Source organism: Zonotrichia leucophrys, chromosome 1 (genome assembly GCF_028769735.1).
Source record: "Zonotrichia leucophrys gambelii isolate GWCS_2022_RI chromosome 1, RI_Zleu_2.0, whole genome shotgun sequence".
Classification (NCBI taxonomy): domain Eukaryota; kingdom Metazoa; phylum Chordata; class Aves; order Passeriformes; family Passerellidae; genus Zonotrichia; species Zonotrichia leucophrys.
Window position 1 is genome coordinate 28,187,081 of NC_088169.1, and position 27,588 is coordinate 28,214,668.

The 27,588-nt window shown below is 39.4% G+C and overlaps 1 protein-coding gene across 2 annotated transcripts; it reads right to left on the reverse strand.

Annotated features, from left to right (window-relative positions):
* Nucleotides 1-1,320: 1,320 nt before the first annotated feature.
* SLC5A7 (solute carrier family 5 member 7) lies at nt 1,321-26,681 on the reverse strand. Of its 2 annotated transcripts, XR_010439712.1 has the most exons (10): nt 26,454-26,681; nt 25,225-25,447; nt 17,946-18,059; nt 14,547-14,702; nt 11,799-11,947; nt 9,712-9,855; nt 7,793-7,946; nt 6,416-6,633; nt 4,722-5,682; nt 1,321-4,348 (listed from the first exon to the last, which is right to left on the reverse strand). XR_010439712.1 is itself a non-coding variant. In XM_064709998.1 (9 exons), the coding sequence occupies exons 2-9, from the start codon at nt 25,400-25,402 to the stop codon at nt 5,059-5,061; spliced, it is 1,737 nt and encodes a 578-aa protein (XP_064566068.1). In that variant the 5' UTR covers nt 25,403-25,447; nt 26,454-26,681; the 3' UTR covers nt 1,321-5,058. The 2 variants fall into 2 exon arrangements, 1 of the variants encoding a protein (XP_064566068.1); XM_064709998.1 differs by having other exon boundaries at nt 1,321-5,682.
* Between the last annotated feature and the right edge of the window lie 907 nt (nt 26,682-27,588).

The window sequence follows — 27,588 nt, forward strand, 5'->3', positions numbered from 1 at the left end:
CATTTCCATTGACTTTACCTTTTATTTATGAACACCATTTGTTCACATAGACCATGTCTCTCTCAGTCACAACATGTGATCACATCCTGCAACCAAGATGGATGTTTTTCTTCATCTGTATTTCTAGTCTTGGTTGCTGAAGGTCAGTGCTCCAGTCAGGTGCAAACTCACCCCTGGGAAGTATGCTCTTTCTGGTAAAGCTTCCTGAAGGTTAAAAGCCCCAAAATCCCAATGTAGAGCTTCCTAGGCTGGGTTTTGCTGTGCTTTTGGCCAAAGCTGGCATGCATGTGGCATTTTACCTACCATGTAATGCGATGAAACCTTCAATTATGTTTCCATTGCAACCTTCAGTGCAACCTTACTTAAGGATTTTTCCTTTTTTTGAATCTGTAGAATTATGGATTTGCTTTTTTTGTAGGTTACAAGCTACAGCATATCAGGGGTCTTGTGTTAAAGCATGCTTCAGTGTTTCAAAGATGCAGGTGGGAATTAAACTACTGATTGCAAAAGAGACCAGAGCGTTACAGCCTCAGGGAAATGTCTGCACTGCTCAACACTCTTTGAAAACCTCAGACTGTGCTTGTTCTATAAGGGAACACCTCAGTGCTCTGCAAAACAAACCAGTGTGCTTTATTTTCCACATCCATGAGTGGACAGTATTGTTAATGTATTTTTTCAAAGCATTTGAGGGGATAAATATTCTGCATATTTGGCATGTGGCATTATTTGGCAATGCCATTAGCATTTGGAAAGCCATGCATTTGCATCTTTCCTGTGATGATCAAACTCTTAATAGGCCTATAAAAGCACATATTTAGTTTTCAATCCACTAATTTTTGTATTTCTAAATAATGATACTTATATTCAATGCCCAGGATGACTGCATGTCCCTCTACAAAGGGAAAAGCTATCAGACCCATTCTCCAGTGGGTTCACCCAGAAGTGGATCACAGCTGCAGTCCCTGGGTGCAGGAGTTCCTGACTCATAGTGCATTTTGTGCTCCTTACCAAGCTCACAGCCCCTGTCCCAGTGTGGCACCCCCAAATAAAAGATCCGTAGCAAAGATCCTGCAGGAGGGAATCCCACTGGATGTAGATTATCCGGGAGCTCAGGGGCTTCTCTTCTTTGTGACTGTGAGAACAAGGGGGACATTACTGAAATGAGAGCTCTATTTCCAACACTGAAGCCAGGTTTGGGGGTAGGGCTGTAGCCATTGTGACCATGCTGGTGGCCAGGGTGTGGGCCAGATCTCATTTTGCCAGGACCACCTCATCTCTGTGGGGCTGTGCTTGTGAGACAGAACCTCGGGTGATGCTGAGTGATAATAAAATAAACGTCTTTATTTTTAATAGATGGACAAAGCAGACCCAAAACCAGACAGTGTTTTCTTGAAATGCATGGACGTTATTGAATACAATACAAATGAAGTTAAAACATAGATATCTATATTATGCTTCCTATCTGCTTTGTTAAGTATAGTCTTAATATAGCATTTCTGACACAGACAAAAATATACTTTTTTTTTTAACTACATCCACAAATACTGCCCTGATTAGTAGCAGACTTACAATAACTTACTAACTGCACATGGAACTTGACCAATACACTTGGGCAGAAGGAAAATGAATAACAGTTTTTTCCTATGACACTTCTATTTGAACTCCTAAACTCTTGTACTATATGAAAATAAAACACTAAATCTGACTTTATTTGATCCACTTAATGTTTACATTCAGTTCAGGTTCACAAAAGTATGGTTTGTTTATAATACGTATACCATCCCATTTGGACAAGTAGAGAAGAAATAACTTTTTTGACATGTCAGCTATGTTATCAACCTTGATTTTATGAATACATCTCATGCAAAGGAGGAAAAAAACCCCCTGTCAAATAAATGTTATTCACAAAGGTGAAGAATATGAAAGTAAAATGTATGATTGTATAATGAATATTTTACCTTAAAATTGTAGGCTCAGAAACAATAACCTCAGTGTCTGAAAATGAGCTGTTTGCTTCACTGATTATAAATCGAATTTACTGTACAGTACTACTGTCCACAAATTGCAAAAGGGGAGAAAAACTTGTAATTCCTCTGAAAATAAAATATGCTTAAAGAATCACATCCTGTTGGCACTTTGCTTGTGGAAGTAACCTAGGTTTTTTTTGTTTGTTTGTTTGTTTTGGTTTTTTGTTTTTTGCTCTTTTTTTCCCCCCACAGCTATCAATCACAGATATGGCCTTTGGTTATATGAACAGCTCTGTACAAATTAAATGGTAGGACAGCTGAGCTAAGGCAATAAAACCTGTAAACAGACTTTGCATGGGGCTGTTTGATTGGGCTTTTGTAATCCATCTAAGCAGGAATACTGCATAAAATAGTATCAATTAAAAAAATTTCTATAGGATAGAAAGTGCAAAATATTCTGATAATGTTTAAAGTGTCTGGTTTGAAATTTTTGGGCTAACACTTATATTTTTCACCTACCTTTTTTTGAGCATTTTAAAGCCATTTACATTTTTATGGCAACAATGGAATACAAAAGAAAAATAATTTTATTTTTCAATCAAAATTTCTTAAATTATTCCAGCTCAATCCCCTTCTCTTTTCTTTTTTTCCCTTCCCATAACTGGGCATTTTGAAATAAATAATATTGAAATGTTGCTGTATTCAAAGCATCTGGTCACTATGCAGCATCTTGCAGTGAAATTCTAGCAATTTCTGGACAAAAATGAGGTAAGAGAAAGGTTTTTAGGAAGGCCTACAGGTGACTGTAAAATGGGATCCTCTAACTTAATTTGGAACAGCAGCATAAGGCATTGGCTATGTAAGCAGGTAAAACTGTGACTTGATATTTTCCCATAAGAAGGGATTCAGACTAGTGGATTTGGGCTGAAAATGAAGAATAATTCAGCAGTGCCTCTGTTCTTCCCCTCTTTCCTCTACAAAGTCTATTTCCTTATCTCCCTTCTGTGCTTCATGGGGGAATTAAGACTGCTGGGCTCATGTTTGGTTTGTGATACTCAGCACCCTGAATTTCATGGGTGGTCTATTAACTCATCTCACAGGAGTTTTTAATTTCTTTGCTATACTGGCTCTTCTGAGTTTTTACTGTATATCCTGGTTTTGATTCCCTCCACCCAGAGCACACTTCATATTGGTAAGCACAGTAGTACTGCAGGTCACAGTGCATATTCAGAAATGAGCTGCAATGTTATTTTTAAATGCAGTGTAAGGAGAAAAAAAAATCAACATCTCTGAAATGAATTTTCTCTACATATTAAATATATATGTATGCTGTTAAGACTCCACAAAAGGAGCAAAACATATCTAAGTATTCAAAGCTTGTGAAAGCTTATGTCAACACTGAATGCACAAGTTGATGGCTTCTTCCTTTAGCAGCAAAACCTATTCTTACGTCTCCTATCCTCCCTTATAACTCCTCGTGCTGTGAGTGTTAAAAAAAGAAATTTCACTGGTGACCAGCAACAGGAGGATATCTGGATTTCAACCGAACATTTTGCGTCATACACAGATTTTAAAAAGAATTATTGGAGCATAACCCTTAATTGTAGAGAAATGTAGCTACTGGAGCTCGCGCTGAGAAAGGCACATACCAATGGGGACAGACACAATCATCCTGGCCCTGGGCAAGTGGAGACAGCACTGCGTGTTCCTGCTGGCCTGGGCAGTCAGCAGAGCCCTCATCTCCCCACTTTGCTGCTTCTGGCCAGCATTGCCATTCGTGAGCCACGTTTTGTCTGCACCTGGCCAGTGCTGCTGCTCTGCAGGCTCACTGGGACGGCCAGGAGCGCAGGGATCAAAGGAGGAGTCCGGCACTTAGTGGAGGACACCACTGTGCCTCTCTCTGTGTTTGTGGGTTCAGCATTCCTTTCAGTTCCTCTCCAAGCTGCTTTCAGAGGCAAACACTTAGAGATGTGGAAAGCTGTAGAGCAAGCCTGGTTTTTTGAGAAATTTTTGAGGAGATGTTATTTTCTATGCAAAATTTGGATTTTTCAGAGTAATTCCAGCATGACCAAGCCAAAAGATTTTTCAGCATCTTTAAGAATAGCTTTTTTTAGTAAGTGAAAATTGAGAATTTTCTGCAAGGAAACCCCTCTCATTTCTCTTTCAAAGCTTCTTGATTCTCTTTACTTTTCAATATTTATTCCATTGGTGAAGTTGCTCGGTGTTGAACTGCTTTGCTTGTGTTCATTTTGATGATAAGTCAAGATAAGTCTTCTTCAACCAACACTGAAAAATTCTCTTTAGAGTTTTTCTATAGGAGCCATTTTTCACAAGCCGAATTTCAATTCCAGTTATTGCTCTAAGAATTTTGGTGGCAGTCACTAACCACAGAAAAAGAAAGAGAACACCCAGATTAACATATTTTGCTTAAGGTTGCCTTATATCAGCTATAACATAATTTTAAACTGGTGATTTAATTTTAACTTTTAAAAATTAATATATCATGTTTAGCACTCCTAAAAGGACTTTATTACTATTTGTGCATTTTGCTGTCTCATACAAATAATAAATTACTAGATTGTATTATTTAAATTTCTTTATGAGGAAAAAAATTACCAGGCCAAAACCCCAGGGAATTTATCTATCTGTCTTTGCTCAAGCAACTAGCTCTTTAGTAATAAATCACTTATAGCTGTGGCAATATATTTTCACTTAATGCCAATAAAATGCTGAGTGATAATATTTCAGACTTACTGTATTATAAACTCTTCATATGATATCCTAGCTAAGAACTGTTGCACATTTTCTTCTACATATTTTTAAATTTTAAATATTTTTTTAATGGTACAGTATATAGCTCTGGATGGAAGGAATGGGATTGAACGTATACTTTAGTAAACACTCTGTGATCTAATCCAACATATTAGATAACAGCAGAAAAGAGTTCCTCCCATGAGATGCTCCTGCTCCTAGAAACAACTTAAAGAATGTGCAGCGGCATTTTATTCCCAATTCTTGCTTTCCTTCTGATAAAATACTTCTTTGTAGAATATCCTGCTTCTCATTGTTTTGCCTGTGGCTATGAGATTTTTTAATTATCTTCAGTGTTGGACAGTTCTGGGCTTGAATCAACGTAGTTGAAGGCTTCCTTGTTGGTGAAAGTTGAGCTCAAAGTTAGACTGTGTCGTGGATTCACAGGTGCAAGTTCATTTAATACAATATTGTCACTTTTTACAAGAGTTGCTTTGTCCATGTGTTCTCTACTGTATCTGGCAACAACAGCATCAAGAAAGTCCAGCTTTGGTGGCAAAGTCCCACTTTCAAATAAGTATTTGGCTAAGTAGGAGACTATGACATTAGTAAAGAAGGAGGTGAGCATAGCAAGTGTTTTAAATGGGAATCGCTGGATATAGAGGTTGTTATCATCTTGATACCAGCCAGGGTAGAAGATCAAGGGCTGAAGGTAGAGGTATGGCTCTCCTCCCGTTATTCTGAGGACAAGGCCAAACAGGTATCCTGCAATGGCACCGTAGGTGTTGGTTCCTTTGATAAATAACACACACAGGAGCTGGGGGAATATGATGATATAGATGAGGTCAGAGCTGAGGTACCAGAGGCCGTACACCGATGAAGCCAGCAGTGCCATCGCTGTTGCTGATGCTCCAAACAGAAGAACAGTGATTCTGATGACCCACACAATTTCCCTGTCTGAAGCCTGCAAAAAAAGGGCAGTGTTAGGTGGTTTTTTCATGGCTATACATATATCTATATATGCCTACACTTACACACAGTCAATATAAAATACTGAATTGTAAAAGAAAGCTTTGCATGATTAATTCAATAATAATTACAAACTAATAACTCTAGCTCAATCTTAAGCTCAGAGAAAAAACCCTAGGGGTTATGGTTGCCATTCCCAAAGCCATTACTCTTTGGACATAGCAAAAAGCTTGATGATGAGTCAAAGAGAAAAAACAGCAATGTAAAAAATAACTTTTAAATAGAATCACAACTAGAAAAAAACTGTTAGCATCAGAATTTCTTCTTCTCTGTTTCCTAAGAAAAACTCCAACTCATTAGACTATTGCCAAATGATTTCCCAATAAATGAAAGATTAGAAAAATGTCTCATTTTGTGAAAAATCTAAGCGGAACTTACACTTGTGGCAACACTTATTAGCTTTTTGGATAAGTTGCATATCCATGAGAACTCTTGACAGCTGCCCTCCCCAAGCCAGCTTTTTCACTTTTGTCATCAGTCACAACCATAATTATTTTTATGCTTTTCAGTTTGTTCAACATACTGTTAGCAATTAAATTCTTTTTCTAGTTACAGGCAGGAACATGAAAGAGGTGTTTCATTATGAAATTATAGTCTGTGTATCACCTAGGGAAGGTCTCAGCTAAAATTTTCTCTAAAAGTAAAAAAAAAAAAAAACATTGTCTCACATTTTGCCGAAAGGCAAGCTGGTAAATGTTCCGAGCAAACATAGAACTTGCTGATAAAATTGAGGAGTCAGCTGAGGACATCACAGCAGCAGACACAGCACCCAGGCCAAAGAACGAGATGTAGACTGGACAAAGGTACTGCAGCACGATTGGTAAAATCATATCTGCTTCTTTTTTGCTCTTGGGGTCAGGGACACCATATTCAGTCTGGTTCCAAGCTGCAATATGGACACCAGTATGTTATCAGTGACATTAGCAGCCACAGCACCTCTTGACTTCATGTGTAGCAAGCTATTCATATTACCACATTTTCATGCATGTTCAACAACAAACTGTTACTAGGCCCAGACCGATGGCATTTTAGAGAGGCAGTGTCACACCAGTTTCTGTTAGGCAGATTTAATTCTGCTCAGCATTTTTCCTTGTCTTTAAAATAAACTTTAAATTGCTCATAAATGTAGTTTTATTCAATAAAATAAGTCTGAGATACATGTGGTTTTTTTGTGATGTGTTTAACTACTCTTTTAGATTACAAACAGGATTCAAAGCAATGTAAACATTTCTAAAAGAATATTTTTAGCAGTTTAGCTACACAGTCATTATGATGGGGATCACTTTCACTATGACAAGCAAAGCCTTGGCAAGTATATATTTGTCAAGGTAAGAAATTTCTGTTAAATCAAAGAATGATTTAGTTTGGAAAACACGTTTATGATCATTGAGTTGAACCATTAGCCCAGCACTGCCAAGCCCATCAATAAACATTCCCAAGAGCCACGTCTACACCTATTTTAAATAGCTCCAAGGATGAAGAATCCACCACTTCCCTGAGCAGCCTGTTCCAGTGCTTGACAAATCTTTTGGTGAACACCTTTTCCCCAATATCCATTGTAAACCTCCCCTGCTGCAACCTGAGGAAATTTCCTCTCGTCCTGTTGCTTGTTATGTGGGAGATGCACCTTTCTACAACCCCCTTTCAGGTAGTTGTAGAGAGCAAAATGTCTTTCCTCATTCTCTTTTTCTCCAGGCTAAATAACCACAGCTCCCTCAGCCATTCCCCATTATTACTGTACTAACCAAATAAAAGTACCAGAATCTAACACAAACATTGAATAAAAGTATTGTGTCTGTAGATATCTAGAATCTACAAAATTATTTAATTTCATCCACTGTGGTAGAAGCAATTTCCTTTGGGAGAAATACTCTATAGCATTATTTTTCTGTGTAGTCTTCTGTTGAAGCAGTCATGAGTTGAAAAATGATGCCACCTGGTTATCTGACCTATATGTCACCTATATCCAGCACAAGATTTATTTTCACACACTTGTTGCACTATTCATTTTACATTTATTGTACTACTGATTTTGAATCATTTACCTGTAGATGCTCCAATTGCTCCAATCAGCACTGCAGGAATAGCCATCACAAGACAGCCAAAAGCAGCCAGGAATGACAGGACTTGAGCGTATGTGGCAGAAGATGAGGAAAGAACTCTCTGGAAATACGCTTGCCATGGAATTCCTCCTAATGTCTGCAAACACAACAGAATGCTGTGACTGGGAGATAGCTGAATTGTTTTACTATCATCATACAGAGAACATGCACAAGGGTCACTTGAATGCTGAAAGCCATATTGCTACTGTTTAATTTATTTACTGAATGTCAGCCAGCCAGTAAGAACCGCAACTTTCATTCTCACAAGCAATGTCAAAGCTGTGTAAGTCCACTCAAATCCCATTCTTTTTAGACAAGTTGTTTTTTATACAATTAGCATCAACACTTTGCACTTTCATAGTCTCTGTAGTCCCCAGGTCTTTTGACTTGATAAAACTTCATGGAAAGAAATATTTTCATCCTGCTCCACTAAAATTAGATTAGACTCTGACATGATATCAGAGCAAGATTTTATCTTCCTTTGTGAATGTGTCTAGTCATTTAAAGAAGGTGAGACAATTCTGTATACACTGAATTCAGGAATCTGAAAAATTATTCTCCCACTGCCTTAAGCAAATACAATACCAATAAAAGTTGGTAGAAGACATAGGCAAAAAAAGTAAAAGATTTGATTTATGGTGAAAACCCTTCTCTTTTATTTGGATATGTAACTGAAGATCCTGATTAGACTTAAAATGATTTCTGCAAAATATGACACAAAAGAGCATTACCAAAGGTTGAAAACTCAAGTGCTAACAATTCAGGATTTGAATAGTCTCCACTAAGTAACCACGTGTCTGTCTCAAACACCACGGAAAAAAAGCCAAACATATTTTATAACCGAGTTCTATACACTAAATGAGGCAGGAGGCATTTGGACCAGAAAGTGTGTATACAGGTGTTTCATATAGCTTCATGCACACATAGGGACTAAATTAATGTTTCACTGACAAGTCTGGTTTCGACTTGCTATTTATGACTGTTTTTCTTTGCCACCTTGATAATAATGTTCCTTTATCAAAGCTTTCCAAGAATGTGTAACTTTCTTGAGCTATAATGAAACAGACAAGATGAAAAGAAAGTGTGTCATAATTTGGCAATATCAGAACTTTCATTTGGTCAACAGCAGAAATGAAACCTTCAGGCTTACAGGAGAGAATATAGCCACTTGAGCTAATGTCATACTTTAGGTCTCTGAGAGAATGCTGAATAAAATAACATGTTTTGATAGACAAATTATAAAAAAACTCTGAAGATTTTTGGCTGTGAAGATTTGAAAAAAAGCCAGAAAATGTAATCCCAAAATAAAACATGATAATAAAACCAGTGTAAATTTGCATAGGGACACTGAGAATGGAAAATGTTAGCATGTGTTTCTAGATCCTCTAATGGAAAGTACTTAATAACCACTGATCCCATGTGTAATATAGGTATTAAATAATGAAAGACCATGGTTCATTCTGGCATGTGTGCATGTATGAATTTATCCATCCTGCCATCCATCTCTCGCAGCTTTTTCTTTCCCTATACCAAAGGCATATTTAATCATTTGTATAGTGTATTTATTGCCTTCTGCAATATATGAATTCCTCTGCCAACAATTACATCAGTTAAGCATTAGCTGCACACTTTTATTTAATTTTAACATGTCAGCTCTTTCAGCCTGATGTTATTTAAATTGCATTCCTGGCAATGCTGTCACTGAAATCATTCAAATGTGCAGAAATATCAAGCAGGAGTCAAGAGGGTAAAAGTTTTCAGCTTGATAGAAACTCTTAACTAGACTCCATCATTTTCAGCTGTCACAGTAACATGGTGTGAGTGCTTAAATGCTTTACTCCTTCATACAAATCACCACTTACCAGTAAAAAGAAATTGTCCAACCATGTGTAGATGTCAAGGGAGTTGATAGATCCAAGCCAAGGTGCTTGGTACACGTGGTGCACAGCCGTGAGCCCAATGTCTGTTACTGCAGGATGGGACATGGCAAAGGGGACACTGATCCACTGGAACCAAAGAGAAACAATGTGCTCAGGTCTAAAGAAGATATTCTAAATCTGTGAAATTTAAATATTAACACTCATCTAGTTTTCTTATTCTTGCTTGTTTGAATATGATTGAATACCAAATTATCAAGATGATTTGCAAAATGTCAGATTATGTGCAGGTGGAACATTTCTGAAATCCAGAGGGCTTGGTAGTGGATAGCTCACATGTGTCATTGAGAGTGTGAGCAAAGAGTTAATAAATGGAAACCGAAAAAGCAGAAGAAAATACACATTTATACAACTTTGTTCTATTTTACCTAACCTCCTCATACATTGTTTACGCTCTCTCCTGGACCACCAGCCATTAGAGGAAGGAGCAGCAAAGCTCTGTGACAGTGGGAGTAAAAGCTGCTCCTGAGTCTGAGGAGAAGCTGGGATAACTGAATCATCTGTGCTCTCCTCTGCTGTGACATCTAATGTGAGAGGGTCCCGTGTGTTCTACACCTGCCTCCCTAGAGCATGGCCATTGAGATACTGACTCTTCAGCCTCACTGATGACACTCTTGAGTACATGGGTTCTTCAGCACTACATTACTGATGTTTATTTCAAATGGGAAATTACATAAAGAGCCCAACCTGAATTAAACAAAACACTAAAAAGCTATAGATCTAATAATTTAGAAAACTTCTGTACAACCTTTATTTTCTTCTCACACTCCCATCAGGTTCACACTAATTTTTATGTTATTCCTGCAGGATCAGGCTCTCTAGTGGTTCATGAGTGGATCACGCTGGAAAAAAAATTTCTGTACTTTGATTTATCTCCAGTTTTGGGAATTTCTGTAATGCATGCCATCTGTAGAAACTTAATATCTCACAAATATTAACATTTATGTTAAGGAAAGAGTATTTTCCCCACTGTTCAGATGAAGAGAAAAGATATGAGGGAAGAAAGTCTGGAATAACTTTTCATTTGAGGTGGCCAGCTGGAACTTGGATTTGCTTTTTCAGGCTATTTAGCACCATTTCCATTAAATCACTTAAAGGCTATAGTCCTCACAGCAAGATGCCACAAAGTAAGCACACACAGAGAGCTGGTTAGTGAGCACCTGTGTAAGCAATGGCTGAAGCAATTTTCCTAGAGCTGCACAAGAACTCTGTTGAAAGCAGAGAAAGAACACCAGGCCTCCTAGGTTTCCTTTGATTCCTTCATCTTGAGCCACTCCATTTATTTTAGCATATCACAGTTCTCCGCACACCTTTGACTGTTACTGCCACTGGCAAAAAAAGCCAGCAACTTCTTTGATTTCACCCTTGAGATCAGTGTCACACTGATGTTTTTCAATATGGGGCTTAAAGAAAAGAATAAAATAAAAGGCTACCCACTAGCATATCACTGATAGCTGATGAGGGACATTCATTTCCACACTAAAACAGACAAGACATCTGGTGAGACTTCCTACATTATGGTCTCCAAGGGTGGTGGAGGGAAATGAGGGAAAAACCAGGAAGGTTAACTAAGTTAACAGGAGGTTAACTAAGCTGTGTAGGTGACAACCACAGAAAAGAGAAGCAGTAGAGTATCAATTCTGCAGGTCCAGTGACAGAATTTTTCTACCAACAGCTTTGTATGTCTGATGGCTCCTGCCATTGTCGCAGACTGACAGGGAAGGAATCAGCACCAGTTCTATTCTGAGTTAGATGTATACTCAAGAGGAAAATTGCAAGAGTGGTTGGACTGCCGGACTGGCTGGAAAATAGCCAAAGAATCAGGCCTCTTGGACAGCACTATTTCCCAAGTACAGGCTGTACATTGATGCAAATGCAGACTTTTAAAGTCAGCATTCTGTGAGTCTGGCCGGTTAGCAATGCTGTGCCTGGTACACCCCAGGACACACTTGGCCCTTCTAGCTGCTTAGGACAAATCCTTGACAAAACAGGGCAAAAAAAGCCAAACTTACCAGTCCCAGGAAGATGCAGAAGAGCTGAACTACATCGGTGTAGGCCACAGAATAAACTCCACCCACGAGTGTGTACAAAGTGGCAATCAGGGCAGAAATAATGACTGAAATATTGACATTAATGTCAATGATCACACTTATAGTCGCACCTAAGGGGAAAAGCAAAGCACTGTGTGTTAGTGTGTGTATCACAGCATGTCTGATGAGAACCCCACCTTTGTCAAGTTGCATATATCGGTTCTGGACTGACAGTAACAGCATTAATAATTACCCTGTATATTCTGCACACCCTTTCTGCACCTTTAAAGGGAATAGGAAAGAGATGCTCCTATTGGTCTAAGTTTAACATCTGTCATTTTGCAAGTTCTTAGGAAATGGAGAAGTGTCCCAGCACTTCCTTATGTTGCTCAAGGTCTGTAAGGAGTACACTCTCTTGTTCTGTCTGTGAAATCCAGCTATGCCCACCCCTGATTGCCACAGTCTCCAGAAGGATATTGAGAATGTTCCTGCAATGCTACCAGCCAGCTGCCACAGCACTTGCAGGATGCATCCCCTGAGGTCCCAAGAATGTGTGTCTGTCCAATGTATTTTAAAGTTTCCTCACTTGGTTCTTTTCCAACAAGTCTTCCTTGCACTGGACTTTCCCAAGCTTCTCAGGGTCCTGGGATTCTTAAAAACTGATCTTGCCAGCAAAAAATTAAGCAGAAAAAGCACTGAATACATCAGTCTTTTCCATGTCTTTTACCACCGGGTGCCCCATCCCATTCAACAGCAGTTCATATTTTCCCTTTTGTAAGGATGAACTGCTCTTGAGCATGGAGGAGGTGATCCCTGAATATCAACCAGTTCTACTGTACTCCAGGACAGTCTCCCATGGGATTCTTCCCAGCAGAATGCTAGAGAGGCCCAGCTCTACTCTTCTAAAGTCTGTGGTTGCAGTTGTGATGTTTGCCTTGTTCCCCCCTCTCAGGACCATGACCTCCCCCTCTCATGAATATTGCAGCCAAATCTGCCTTTGACCTTTATACCCCTGACTTGTTCTTCCTTGTGTCTAAGTAAGAGGTTCAACAGAGCACCACCTCCCTACAACAGCTCCCTGACCATTTGTGTCAAGAAGTTGCTGCCAGTGCACTCAAGAAACCTCCTGAACAGCTTGTGTCCTCCTGCCTGGCCCCTCCAGCAGCTATCAGGATGGTTATACATTTTCCTTTGATGTACCAGCTATTTAAAAACCATTGTGATGTTTTAAGATCATGTTTAAGAATTTCCTCTCCTCCTAATTAGGATGATTTCAATGAAACATCTTGCAAGTACTTTTAGTGCTTGCAGTTATTGTAGATGGATATTCTGGAGCACATGTTTGGAAGAGTTTTGGCCTTAGAAGACAACATGATGTGTGATATATAAGAACTTCTGGGAGCTGATAGATGTGGCTTTTGCTGCACAATGAGCCTTCAAAGTTCATGTGCTCAAGAATGAAAAGCTCAGACCTCTTCCACAGCTTAATGATCAGTGTTTCCCATCTATAACCCTGCCAAGGAAGGAGTATTGCTGAAGAGCAAGTAGTGAAGAATACTGGGATTAAACATTCATCAGTGAGGAGAGGTGTGAAAAAGGAACTAGATTACTCACAGAATAGTTAAAATTAAAATCTTCATTGACCTTTATAATCATTGACAGTCTTTAACTGTTGGCTGTTATATAAATCTAGAAAGGTATTCACATCACTTGTGTTGAAATAAAAGAGAATGGCTTGTCCTTAATCAAAAATATTGCAAATACTCTGGGTGTTCTTCAAGTTATTCAACTCCTATCACCTCAGCATGCAGTTTTTTCTTAGTCTTTTAAGGATTTTGTGATGAAATGGTGGTAAACAAGCTCCCCATTGCTTTGCAGTTCATCAGAGCGCAGTTGGAGAGTACCTTCAAAGTTTATTTTTGTTTAAAATAGCTTATGCTAGAAGGCATTACCACATGCATGTGCATTATTAGTATGATTAGTTGGTAAAAGTCAATTACTGGTGCTTCAACTCAAGGGCTTTCTCTATTCTTAAAGGGGTTGCTAAATGCAGGCCTGAAATATAATTAAAAACCCTGGAAGCTGATTTTTTCAGGACTGGATGAGTAGTTGAGTGATTTTCTATTGAGTCATAGTTTCACTAATTCTCCAAATCCTTTCTTGAGTATTTTCTTCATTTTGTCAAGAAGAAAGCCATTTAGAATTGAAGAATTCTTCAATTTATTGATTAGCGTCTGGTTTATTTCTATTATTTGTGTTATGGAATGGTCTGTATAAGGAGATCTCCTATATTCAAAGGATTATTTTGTTAAGATGCATTGGAAATGCTGTTACATATCATTAAGGGAAATTTTGACTGGCTTCTCTCATCCCAGAGATGTAAAAGAAAAGCTGGGTCAGATTTGACACAAAAGGGGCCCTTGCAATCACTTATGTCACCCTCACTATGAACAGAAATTTGCTCCTAAATCCTTTCATGCTCTTTGAAGAGGGACAACTTAAAGGTATATGAAAATGAATAGATACTTTGCATGTCTTTCCCTTATCAAAATAATTAAAGGGGCAGCATTACTGGATTTATTTGCTCGTTAGCATGGGTCTGAGAAATGTCACAGTCTAAATCACTTGCCTTAAATAGTTACCATTTGGAGCCAGAATTTTAATGCATTTCTGATATTCTTGATAATTTCTACCTGTAATAAACTAATATTTATACTGCTTATTCCTTACCTAAGGCAGAGAAGATGGCAGCAGCCCAAAACATTTCTCCCATTAAAGCTGGAATAAACAGCAGCCCTCCCATCCTTTTTCCATAAAGCTGCTGAAAGGGGTCCAACATTGTCACATAGCCTTTGGATCGCATGGGTTTTGCAAAAAAAAGGCCACCTACAAAGAAAAAGCCACATAAGACACCAGCTGCAGTTCAGAAATGCATTACCATTAAGGGATAAAAGACTCATTGTCAGTTAAGGGTACAAAAATGTCATCAATAGTATTTGTTTATTTATTTGTTTGTAAGTAAAAAGTACAGTGAAAATATCCTCTGGAAACTCACGTATGTCTACAGAATTACTTAAACACACACACTCCATTAGTATCTATATTCTGATGATTTAAAAAAAGGCTTTTTCTTATTTTTTCTGGCTCTGTTTATGTAATCTCCCATTATGGATGCTGTCAGAGTTTTGTCTAATTTTGGATTAGCCTAAGAGAATGGCTTTTCTACCTAATCCTGTTGATTCTTAGACTGGAATCCAGCATGAATTTTCACATACTCCTACTCTAAAAATAAAACAGTCTGAGACTCCTGAATCAGAAATGGAATTTCACATGTGGTTTAATGCACACACAGCAAATCTGATTATTTCAGGATAATTCAGATTTATTATGCATGTTTGAAACAACTTTACTACACCTGCAGGATGTGTCAGAAGTCTTCTGAGTTCTGCTGGTGTCAGATTCTATTAATATTTCTCATACAGTTATTTCACTTATGTATGTTCAGGAATTTTGATATATCATTATTCTGCTCTGCCTGGCTGGTATATGGGCTGCATATGCACATAAATGTGCAAAGGCCTCCATTCCTCAAATTCTTTCTGTCTTGGGGAAAAACCAGGACATATCAGAGGAAAGCTGAAAGAGCTTTTATAAGGAAACCTGTGTAGTTGAGATCTGCACATGACTATAACCAAGTCACCACAGTAAAACTGCTGTATAAGGTATAATTACGAACTGGAAACCCTGTCAGTTCCCAGTAAAATATACTGTATGGCATTTGGCAACTCTTAATTAGGTTCCTCATGACAAGATATGTCATTTACTCATCATATTGCGCAGAAGGTTTTCCAAATTCCTATGTATTGCCTTTTATAACTCATATTTCTTCATTTCATCAAGTTCTCTGAACAGAAGGTGCTGGGTCATTCACTGTCATCCCAATTTATAGTGCTTATGTGAATGTTTTGTTTAGGCAGGTAGATGCAGAAACCCTTCAGCTTTTTTTTTTTTTTTGTGATTCTTGGTTTGGTAATGGATCCTTTTCCTAGTCTACTTGTTATGCCATCATTGCAAAAGACAATTAAAGAAGAAAAAACATGATCTATTAGTATGTTCAAACACCTGTCAAAGGAAATAGGAGGTAATCAAACTTTTAAAACTAAAGTACTTGAAAAACTAAGGAAAATAAATTGTATGGAGAACGAACAGGGAGATTAAATTAATCTTAAATACTTCCTGTCTGAAGCAGAAATATTTTTCCCAGCCTTGTATTTAAAATTTTGATTATGTGTTTTTTTAAAGGATAAAGAATTTCCCTCCTCAAGCTTTCAAGTACAGATCATGCCTAGAGAAATTCTTTCTCTGTGTTCTGCAGAGAGATATGTGGTTATATATACAGACTGCTTTTCTCTATAGTGGCCATTATAATTTTCAGGAAAACAAGTCTGGGCATCTCTAAACAGCTGAAAAGAAGCAGAGAGGCTAACTCTTCTGCACTATTGTTAATTTGTGTCAATTCGGCAGAGGCTGAGTGTTACCACATTTCTCCTCACAGAGAAAAGCAAGGCACAATTCTTCCCAAGAATATTTCTGGGTTTCACATTCTCTGAACCTCAGAGAAAGAAAAAACAATTCTTATCTCATACATTGCTCCTGTGTTTGTTCACAAATGGAATGCATCGTGGAAGATTGTTTACCTGAAGGGAACTGATAATTGGATTCTGGTGTGTTTTGATTCACTGGCCAATTGGATCCAGGTGTGTGTGTGTCAGGACTGTGGGCTGACAGTCACAAGATTCCGTGCAGTGCAGTGCAGTTGAGTGCTTGGCAGATTCAGTTTAGATGTAATGTAATATAGATGTAATATAGTATAGAACAATATAGTATAATAAAGTAAGTAATTAGCCCTCTGATAAGATGGACTCCTCCTCCTCATTCCTCCTTCGTTGGGGGCAAAAATATCTACTGTAGCTGAGGGCCAGGAGGATGCTTGTGACTCCATCCCAACAGCCAGCTAATGACACCGATGGATCGCGACCCTTGTGACCTCCTAATGGCACCAACTCATCTCCAGGCAGACATCCACAGCCCCTGCTTTCCTTACAGCACACAGAGCTGCTCTCAGGGGTGGCAAGAGCTGGAGCTGGCCTGCCCGTGCCTGGGAGCATCATCTGCAGCAGGGGACGTTTCTGCCTGGGAAGTCAGGATAACTAGGACAGGTCATTGGAAAACATTTTTAAGGGGAAAAAAGAAAGAGGGAGAAAAACAAGTTGTATAGGAAGAAATAAAATGTGAAAGAGGATCTGGATAAGCATCCAAAGGAAACAAAGGGACAGATTAGGTAGGAGGACCCTGAGAATAGACTCAGAATAGACTGAGAAGTCAAGTTATATTAGGAAAGTGAGTACATCAGTCACGTTAAGGAAATATGAAAAACACAGGATCTTTTTTTTCTGAAACAACATCCTTTTTAAACAGTTGCATCATTATTTCAGCATTAGAATTTATAATGCTGTCTGTATTTTACACTCTGTCCCTGCATATATCAGGATTTTGCATTAGCATTCTGACATGTGATTTAGAGTTTTGTACATTTAAGAGATTGCATGTTTCAGTTTTAAGAAAATAGTTTCTAGTCTGAGGAAATATGTTCTACATACTTCCTACACAAAATCAGAAAGGTTACCTAGATTCTTGGTGGGCATCTATAAAGTATAAGCACTTTCCTAACCCAAAAGGATAGTTGTTTAATTTCGAGATTTATAGGTGTACTGACACCTGGGCACCTGGGTCCTGTTTCAGAGCATATAGGCAATTAATGAAAACTTGAATATATAAAACTTGGTATTGCAATTTAAACACATTGCTTCCCCCCTCTACTGCCCCCAAAGAATATGGTTGTAATAATCAAATAGGTCTTGGCAAGCAATTTGGGACACTTGAGATATCAAACTATTTACACTTGTTTTTTGTCTTGTTTTATTTTGTTTCAACGGCCAAATGTACCAGAAGAAGGGATCCAGTTTAACTCAGCAACCTTTTATGGGACCATAGTTTTTTATTTTAAAGAATGAACCAGACATCAGAACTCTTTAAAATGAGGGTCTATTAGTTTTAGTATTTGCTTACCTAAAACCAGGCTAAGGGAATATCCAATAGGAGCCTGAGCCCAAGCTAGACCATAGTCTGGGACATACACAGCTTCTGCTGTCCCATTGATGTAACCTCCTCCAACCCATGTGGCTGAAAAGGAAGAGATGGAAAAGTCTTTAATGTCCACAAAGAAAGAAAAGATCACACACTGTACAATAAAATCAACACTATGTAGGATATGGCTATTTTTTATTATATCAACAATACCAGTGCCAGGCATGCATCCTTTTATTAAAGGCAGCCCTAATTTGAATTTACAGCCTAAGCATATGAAAAAAGAAGTCAAAAGGACTGAGGCAATCATCAAAGTGTCTAAGTCTCTATATAGTCAGTGATGATGTGAGGGCTGAGTCCCCCACTATTTATTTACTATTACGATTTTGTTTGTGTTAGTACAAACAAAGGAGACGTATAAGAGGGAGTCTAAAGTAGGACATGTAAATTAGGAAAAGTTTGATGAACACAGTATTTACCACGACCTTAATAAAAAAAAGCCTTTTAAACCTTGTTAAATTTTTGTTGTTTCATGAAGCATACTAATAAACTCGGAGTTCTCAAAATATTTCTATACAGAGTTGTGGTGCTTTTTTTGTCACCATAAAAGTTCTAAACTCTAAACTTTAATTCATTTATTTTATTTTTCCTTGAGCCATAGTCAATAAAGGATATGTGCTATCTCCAATATTTCTGATTTTATCTCTCTCTCCAAAAAGCAGTATTTTTAATATTCCGACCTCTGACACTTAATGAGTTTATTCTCTGCCTTTAAGGGAAGTTTCTACATTTGAGAATTTGGGATCAACAGTATATATGAGAGAAAAACTCCAACACATAAATGTGTTGTGATTACATCTGCAAAAATATTTCATAACAAATCAAGTAATAAAGTTCATCTCTTCCTGTTTGCAGATTCCATGCAAAAAAAATTTTATTATCTCTGATGTATAATGAGCAAGTTTTAGAAATCCAGGTCTGCAGTTTCAACAGGACCAGACAGTCCTAGACTTTTGTAATGATGTTTTGGTTTGTGTCAGAACGCTTTACTTTTTCATGTAAGAATGGTTAGGGTTTCTGTGTAAAAAGTCACAATAGTTGGAAATGTATTTTTCTTAAACATTCCTCAGAATTTTCCCATCATCCACCATTGTGCAAGCAAACTTGATTTTGTGTTTAAGACAAACAATTGGAAAGAAAAACAAATTAAGAAAATTTAATAAAATTCTTTAAGAAATTTTATTAAGAGCTAAATAACTACTCTTTTCTGCTTGGCTGTGATATCTCTTAAGTACTACTAGAGGTTATTTTGCTGAATTTCACTATGGCTTTAGAATCAAAGATCTCCAGCAGCCAGAGAATTACAATTGTCCCCCTTTCAGCAATTTGAAGCACAGGAATGAACCATTCTGTTGTTGGAAATGGTATAATGGACTTTCATGAGGGTGTGCATGCAGAGAGAGGCTGCAAAAAAAGAAGTGACCCAAGGAGACCTGTTACGAGCAGAATTTTGGTTATCAAAACTATTGTGTACTACAGAGATAAGGGGTGAGTGATGACCACATGGGGCTACATGGGGAAGATGGGTTAAGGCTGATTCTTAACAAGAAGAGCAAGGATACATAATCTACATAAAAAGTTGTCAAACATTTGGGATTTTGTGACTCTTTACAGTGTGAATTTAGATAGAGGGGAATATGATACTTTGTTTATCGGATTTCTAGAATTATGGAATTGTTTGGATTGAAAGGGACCGTAAAAATCTTCTATTTCTAATCCCTCTGTGATGGGCAGGGATGGCACCTACTAGACGAGGTTGCTCAAAGCTCTGTCAAACTCATCCTTAAACAATTCCAGGGATGGGCAACCACATCATCTCTGGGCAACCTGTTCCAGTGCATCACCATCCTCACAGTAAAGAATTTCTTCCTAATATATAATCTAAATCTACCCTTCAATTCCCTACTTCTGCATCTCATTCTTTCACTACATGCCCTGATCCTCATCTTTTCTATAAGTTTCCTTTAGGTACTGTAAGGCTGCTATCAGGTCTGCACAGATCTTTCTCCTCTCCAGGCTAAACAACCCCAACTCTCCCAGCCTGTCCCAGAGATCAGTGTTGGGCCCAGTCCTGTTTAATATCTTTACTGATTATCTGGATGAGGGCACTAAATCTACCATTAGCAAATTTGCAGATCACACAAAGTTGTGTCAGTGTTGATCTGCAGTAGTGTAAGATATGGACAGGCTGGAGAGATTGGCTGAGGCCAACTGCTTGAGGTTCAACAAGACCAAGTGCTCAGTCTTAGGCTTTGGTTACAACAACCCCAGGCAGTGCTACGGGCTGGGGACAGTGTCTGGAAAATAGTCCAGCAGAAAAGGACCTGGGGATGCTGATCAACAGCAGATGAACATGAGAAAATGTGTGCCCAGGTGGCCAAGAAGGCCAGTGGCAGCCTGGCCTGCATCTGCAATAGTCAGCCAGCAGGAGCAGGAAGGACATTATCCCCTTGTACTTGGCACCTCTAGTGCTGTGCCCAGTTCTGGGCCCCTCACTTTAAAAAGGAATTGATGCTGCAGTGTGTCCAGCAAAGGGTGACAGGGCTTGTGAATGGTCTAGAAAAGATGTCTGATGAGGAACAACTGAGGCAGCTGGGTATGTTTAGTCTTGAGAAGAGTAGGACCTCATCACTTTCTACAACTGCCTGGTAGGAGGATGTAGTGATGTGGGGCCCGTCTCTTCTACCATGCCTGCAGTAAAAGCACAAGAGAAAACAGTCTTAAACTGAGGCAGGTGAGATTCAGATTAGATGTTAGAAAAACAGTTTTGACCGTCAGGATGGTCAGGCATTGGAATATCTTTCCTGGGGAGGTGGTGGAGTTACTGTCCCTGGCGGTGTTATGGGGGGGTCTGGATCTGGCATTGAGTGATGTGGTTTAGGGGCTACAGTGGTAATGCTGGCTTGACAGCTGGACTTGATGGTCTCGAAGGTCTCTTCTAATCCTGATGATTCCACAATTCTGTGATTCTAAATTTTTCTTAACAGGGCTGCTCTTAATCCACTCATCACCCATCCTGCATCCATGTTTGGGTTTGCCCAGATCCAGGTGGAGGATCTTACACTTGCCCTCTTTCACTGAGCCAGGTACCTTTGTACGAGATCCCTTCCCTCTAGAGTATCAACCACAGCACTCATCCTGGTGTCATCTGCAACCTTGCTTGAGAGTGCCCTCAATCCCCTTGTCCATGGGCCTGACAAAGCTGCTGAATAGCACTGGTTCCAATATGGACCCCATGCTCTATGGAAAAATCCGTGACTACCTGGGATGTGTGTTGCTTATTGTGTCTCAAGCAGCATAATCTTGTGGAATAAGCACCTGTATCCAATATCAAAAAGTAAATATTTACAAAGGGAAGCTTATTTGCCTCTTTCCCTAGAAAATGCCTAAGCATGAATTCTACATTAATTATACACTTGGTTACAGGTGGGAATAATATCCCACAGTCAGGGGCAGATGTCCAATATTGCTGCAGCTGTGGTGAATGGGGCTTCCAGCTCCAGCACTGATTTGCCAACAGTTGCTACAGAGATGTCAGATATTCCCCGAGGGGCACTTGGTGCCATGCCTAGCTCCCTTATTTTCTTCTGGAGGAGATCAAATCAATTCCCTTCTGTGTGATGTTGTAGGGGTCATTACCTTCCACTGTCTGCCCAGCAGACAGATATTGCTGTGCAAGGTGGCATGAAGGATTTAGCCCTTATTTTTAATTTTATTTCTTGATTTCTGGATTGGAGTTTGAAAAATTGCTCCTAATCAATTTTTCTGTGCACATGACTGTTCTGGAACACCTGGCAAGGACCACAGAGCTCTAGGAAGGTGTTATATGTCTTTTTCTGAGGGGATGAATGGATAGTCAGCACGTACACTGACACAGGTAAATACATTAGAATTATAAAGGGATAAGATAGGATGGGATTTCAACCTTAGATATTAATTTTCTGATCCTCATTTGGTAAGCCACAATTTAAAGTTAGTTTAATACCATTATTTTTGGTGAAATTCTTTTTGTTTTTACCTAAATCAGCCAAAAGGAATACAATATTTAATAATCTATGGAAGCATTCATGTGGTAATCTACTTTAATCTTCTCTTTGCCTGCCGTCTGAAGAACAAAAAATGCAGCAAATACCAACATCCATTTAAAACATGCACTGTAAAAAAGGATCCAACAAATACTGAGGGTAAGGAGTGCAATTTTTCTTGTAGTTCCTGTGAGACACACAGAAGTTGATCTCTGAGTTCTTGATATATAGTGATATATACTAGGAAACCAAATTTTTGGCATTTCTTCAGAAGAATTCCTTGTCTGAGCACTCAAATTATTTAATAAATTCATCAAGTTATGTAAAATGAAAATTCTGATCCAAAGATTAGAATAAAATAGAATTGTGTAATATTTTTTTTACATGTAGAAGGGTTATGTAGGTCTATCCAATTAAAATGCAAAAATTACATCAATAGATTATTACCTTTTGGGTCATGTTTGTGAGCATTTAGTTATGTAATCTCAACTATTTCCTTTGAGGTTTAAACTCAGTCACTAAAATCAAATTAGATTAAATTTTGTTGTAGATATCACGTCTTAAAAAAAAAAAAAGTCACAAAAATAAGGAATGGTAGTATTTAATGCAACATTTTATCTATAATTATGTAAAAAATTATACACAGATTAAATGCGTCTACTGTGGTACAATGTTATTTCATTTTAATATAAGCTGCTGTGATCCATCCACAATTCAACCTTTTCACTCCTTCTGTTTTCTTATTTGCAGACACACTCAACCTTCAACAGGCTTTGTGTTCAGCATTTCAGTAGCTGGTTGATACAGCTTTTTCTCCTTCAGGATCACAGCATATATCCAAAAATATCCACAGCTGTTATTCATAGGTAGTGCTCTAAGATTTTTCAATGCTGTTTAGAAAATCAGCTATAATTACTCTGTAATATTGACTTTGGTGCTTATATTCTGAATTTTATTTCAAATTTATAGGCTCAGTGCTGTCGTCCTCTCCACTAAGTAACCCTAGAAACTTCTACCACTTTCATGGCCAATACCTGTGTAACATTGCAGCCTTTGTTGCAGGCAAAAAAGAGAGAATAAGGCCTTATCTCATAACCCAAAGTGCTTCATGTACAGAAAACCAATATCCTTTCTGGAAATGTTTAAAATAATTCTTGTTTTCCTGTTGTGGGGTAGGCTTTGCTTTCTAATTTATATTTAGACAATTAAACCTGGAAAACATAAAGATGATGTTGGAATAGTCATGTATTGCGAATAGTCAGGGTTGCGAGGTGCAAAATCAGCACCAACCATTTTTTAAAAAGCAGGTATGCACTTGAAATGTATGTCCCTTTTGTAAAAATTATCAACCTGCAAAAATTTTTGTCGATTTTCATCAGTTTACTTTCATAATTGTTTTGTTATGACTTTAGAAATCGAGTGCCCCAAACACCCTCACCGAGACAAAGCTCGGACGAACCCCTGGCTCGGCAGATTTGTGCCCAGATCTCACTTTATGCACCAGCCGTGGTTCACTACAACTGAAAGGTAGGTTAGTTGCCATATCCAGCTTTAATTGCCAGATTGAAGGAAGGCACAGGGGAAAAAGAGTGTCAGCCTTGAGAGTATAAAATCTGTGATAGTTTGAGCTCCCCAAAGGCTTTGGGATCAGTCTGATATTCTGCTGCAAAGATGAGACACTGCGCCATCTCTAGAGCTTGCACAACACAGGATGAATGTGTGCGGGTGTGAATTGTGGTGGCTACAGAACATGCCTGAGATACGGGAAATCCCAGTTCAGGTCTCATCTGTGCTTCACTGTTACACAAAATATTCCTGCAAAATAGGATGAAGGAGACCAGAACATGTATCTTCTACATGCAAAGCCATTAGTTGTAGCCACTTCTGTGGGAAATGCTTTTTTATCTTGACTCCCCTGGTTTAATGTTTATTGTTTTGTGGCAACCAATATTTCTGCAAAATATTCTGTTTTCAGTGCCCTTGAAAACATTTCATTCAGCAGAAAGCAGTCTAACCAGCTCTCACTATGAGCAGACTCTCGTCATACCTCATGCACCAGTAGCTGATGGATGAATGATATGGTAAATTACAGCATAGTGCAAAAAGTAGAACATCTGACTGCATTCAAACTTTATTAACTTTTACAAACATATTTACTCAATATCTAAACATTCAGTCTTCGAATGAGCAAAATGCCCCTGCAAAAGAATGTGAAGTTATCTCAAATAAAGCATGCAGATTTTTGGCCCAAGTTTTACTTGGCTCTTCCTTATTAGATAATTGTGAAAGCAGAGCAGGGCAAAACAGCAAAACATAAATATAGTCAGATAAATTCAATTTGACAATTGAAAGGGCTTTGCCTGAATAGGATTTAGATTAAATTAAGAATAAAAAAACCCCATCCATGCCTAAACACTAATTTGCCTTAATATAATGGTGGGAAAATTCACTCTTCCTATAATGCATTTTTGTTCCAATACCATAATATAAGTTTCAAGATTTTGGACAGTATTGTGAATATCTTATTTACCCAGGCAAGACGGCTGGTTTGACTGGCTCTGGGAGTCAGAGAACACTGTTTACAAAATCAGTTAAGAACTCTTCCTTCACCCAGCCTTTTCTTACTCATACTACTATTGAGAGTAAAGCATTATTTTGTCCAGTTGCTGAAAAAGAAGCTAAAAGAATCCACAAAATAAGTTTACTGAAATCTGTACAGTTACAAGTCTGGAGTTATGTCAATTTTCTTTTAGAAAATTGTTGTACACCCTCCCCTTCCCAACAATCATTTTCCCTATAAACTTTGTTTTACTCAGATTAAACATACCCAATAACACACAAATATGGATGGTTTTAAAAACTATAACAATTATTTTAAGACTTTTTAATTAATCTATATTAATTCCATACTTTTGTCCCAAACATATCTGATCTACAGATGAATATGATATGAAAATTTATGTAAACTAGTTAAAATATATTCTTTCTGTAAGATTTACAAATATTTGTTGTTTCTATACAGATGCAACATTTGGCCGTCCATTAAACAATTGGATAAAAAAGTATATCTATTTTCCTCACTTTGCATTACTCAACATGCAGATTGCAATTCATTCAGATGGAAAACTGACAAGTTTTACACTGACTAGGAAACAGTAAGGTGTTTTTTTACATACCTGTCATTGTAAATCCACCAACTAGCAAACCAATATCTCTTCCACCGACGATAATGGCTTCGCTGCGATCTCCTTCGCTGCCGGTGTTCTTGGTTTTCCAAGCAGCCCATATCCCTACTGCCAGGATTGCCAGGTAGAAGACAACTATGGCCACCAGCCCCTCCACATGGAAAGCCATGTTGAAGTCCCAACTGTTTCTTTTATAGCTATTTCATTAAGACCTCTGGAGAGAATGCAATAATAGGTCTGCTTTTAGCATGCCTGCTTTTTAGAATCAGTGTACAAAAACCCTCAGATGGTTTTTAAAGAGACTATTCTGGTGAATTTATGAAATGAGAATTTCAGATGTAACTGAGATTAATGTCACATGCCGATTAAAACGCCAGTGGAGCAACAACCAGTGGTTACAATCTGAACACAAAAGGGAATGAATGACGTGGCTGAAAGCTAAACTACCCTTAGAAATCAGTTATTGAGCACTGAATTATTTTGGTATCACCAAGTTCTCAATGTCTGGGAACTTTTCAGTCACAGACTAGTTTGGTACAAGAAAAAATCTTGGGCATGCGGACTATTACAAAAATCTCTATTTTGAAGACGAAATTGCTTTAAGTAATACTAGAACTACGTATAAGTAATAGCTACAACAGCAAAACACATCTTTTAAGTGTTTGTATTGGAATGCTGAGTCTGGTCCTCCTTGTAACATCTCCCGTACTTTAAAGTCTGCGATTTCTTTTTTGCAACATTTAATTGTCCAGCATGAAACGCATGAATCTGTTCTCTCACAATACGGGAAGCAAAAGGAAAGCTTACAAGCTGTCGGAAGGCAGAAATGTTGAAGCATACGAACTACCGCGGGGGAAAACAACCGAGCGGCGCGGACAGCGGCAGCCCCGTCCGTACCCAGCCTCTCCCGGAGCCCCCTCCCCACGCCGGCCACGCCGGCCCCGCCGCTCCGCGCTCGCTCTGGCACCGCCGCGCCGGCGAGCCCCGTCCGCGCTCCTCCCGACGGCTCCGCGGCGGGGCAGCCGCCCGAGCCAGCCCTACCTCCGCGGCTCCGCGGGCTCCGGGGGCTCCGCCGAGCGCCTTGCGCGGCCGCGCCCCCGCCCCGCGCCCACAGCGGCAGCAGCGCCCGCTCGTTCGCCCGCCCGGAGCGCCGTCGGGCCGGGAGAGGAGCCCCTCAGCCCCCGTCCGCCGCCCGCCTGCCCCCGCCGCCCGCCGCCCACCTGCGCTCCGGCGCCGCGCTGCCCCGCAGCCCGCGGGGCACGGCCGCCCATCCCGCGGGGCGGTGTCGGGGCCGAGCCGCCGGGGCTTTGTCCCCGCCCGGGGCTCTCCCGCTGGAAGGAGCGAAGGAAGGAAGGATCGGCTCTTGCCCCGCGGTGCCGACGGTGCGCCGAGTGCTGAGGCTGCGCCGGGGGTCTCGTGGATTAAAAAGAGGAAAATCTCTTTATAAAGGAGGAGGGTTCAGTGGGGTGAGAGGGACCGCGTCCGTCAGAGCTGGGGGGAGGAAGGGGGAAAGACGTCAGAGTGATAGGGGACGTTGGGGGGAAGTAAGGATGACTCAAGGGAGACTGATTGTCGTGTCATGGCAGGGAAGAAGGGTTAGGAAGTGAAATTGAGGTGAGAAGACAAAAGGGAATGAGGGGAAACAGGAAGGAACAGGATCATATTGAACCAACGGGAAAGAGGAAGAAAAGAAAGGGCTGATCTAAAAAGACATATTGAAAAGAGCAATGGAGAAAGGGAAGAGAGCAGAGGTAGGGGGAGGGCAGGTGACCCCCGTGCTCCCCTTGCCCTCCCTGGCAGCCTTTTCTTGCCACCTCTGGGCCTGGCACTGGGTGAGCACCAAGCCAAGGTATGTCTTTGACAGGTTGGTCAGGACCATCTTTTGCCACACCTCCCTTCCAAACCTGGCTGAACATGCATTGGCCTTTCCCAGATCTGGGACAGCTAGGTCTTTGGGAGACTTTTTTTTTTTTTTTTTTTTTTTTGCCATGCCTCTTATGAACCTCACCTGCAGAGCTACGGTCATGCCAACTTTCCTGTGCTTGCACTTATGTTCTCTGTGTTCAAATGGTGCTGGACAGTGAGTTTATAAGTTCTGAGAATAAGGGTACACGTGCAAAGAGGACTCACATATGCCCTTGCCCCAGATTTGAGAAAGGGAAGATCATGCTGAACTGTGGCATTCTCTGTCAGCTCTAGAGAGGCAGTTAACATGGGCCATTGGCTCATGTAAGTTGAAAAGTAGAAATAAAAAGCCCACAGGAGTGCAGAATTGCTACTGGCAAAAGAACTAACTTGAAGCAGAAAATCTGAAATCATCCTCGATTCAAGAGGAAAACTGCAATGTGGGAAGAT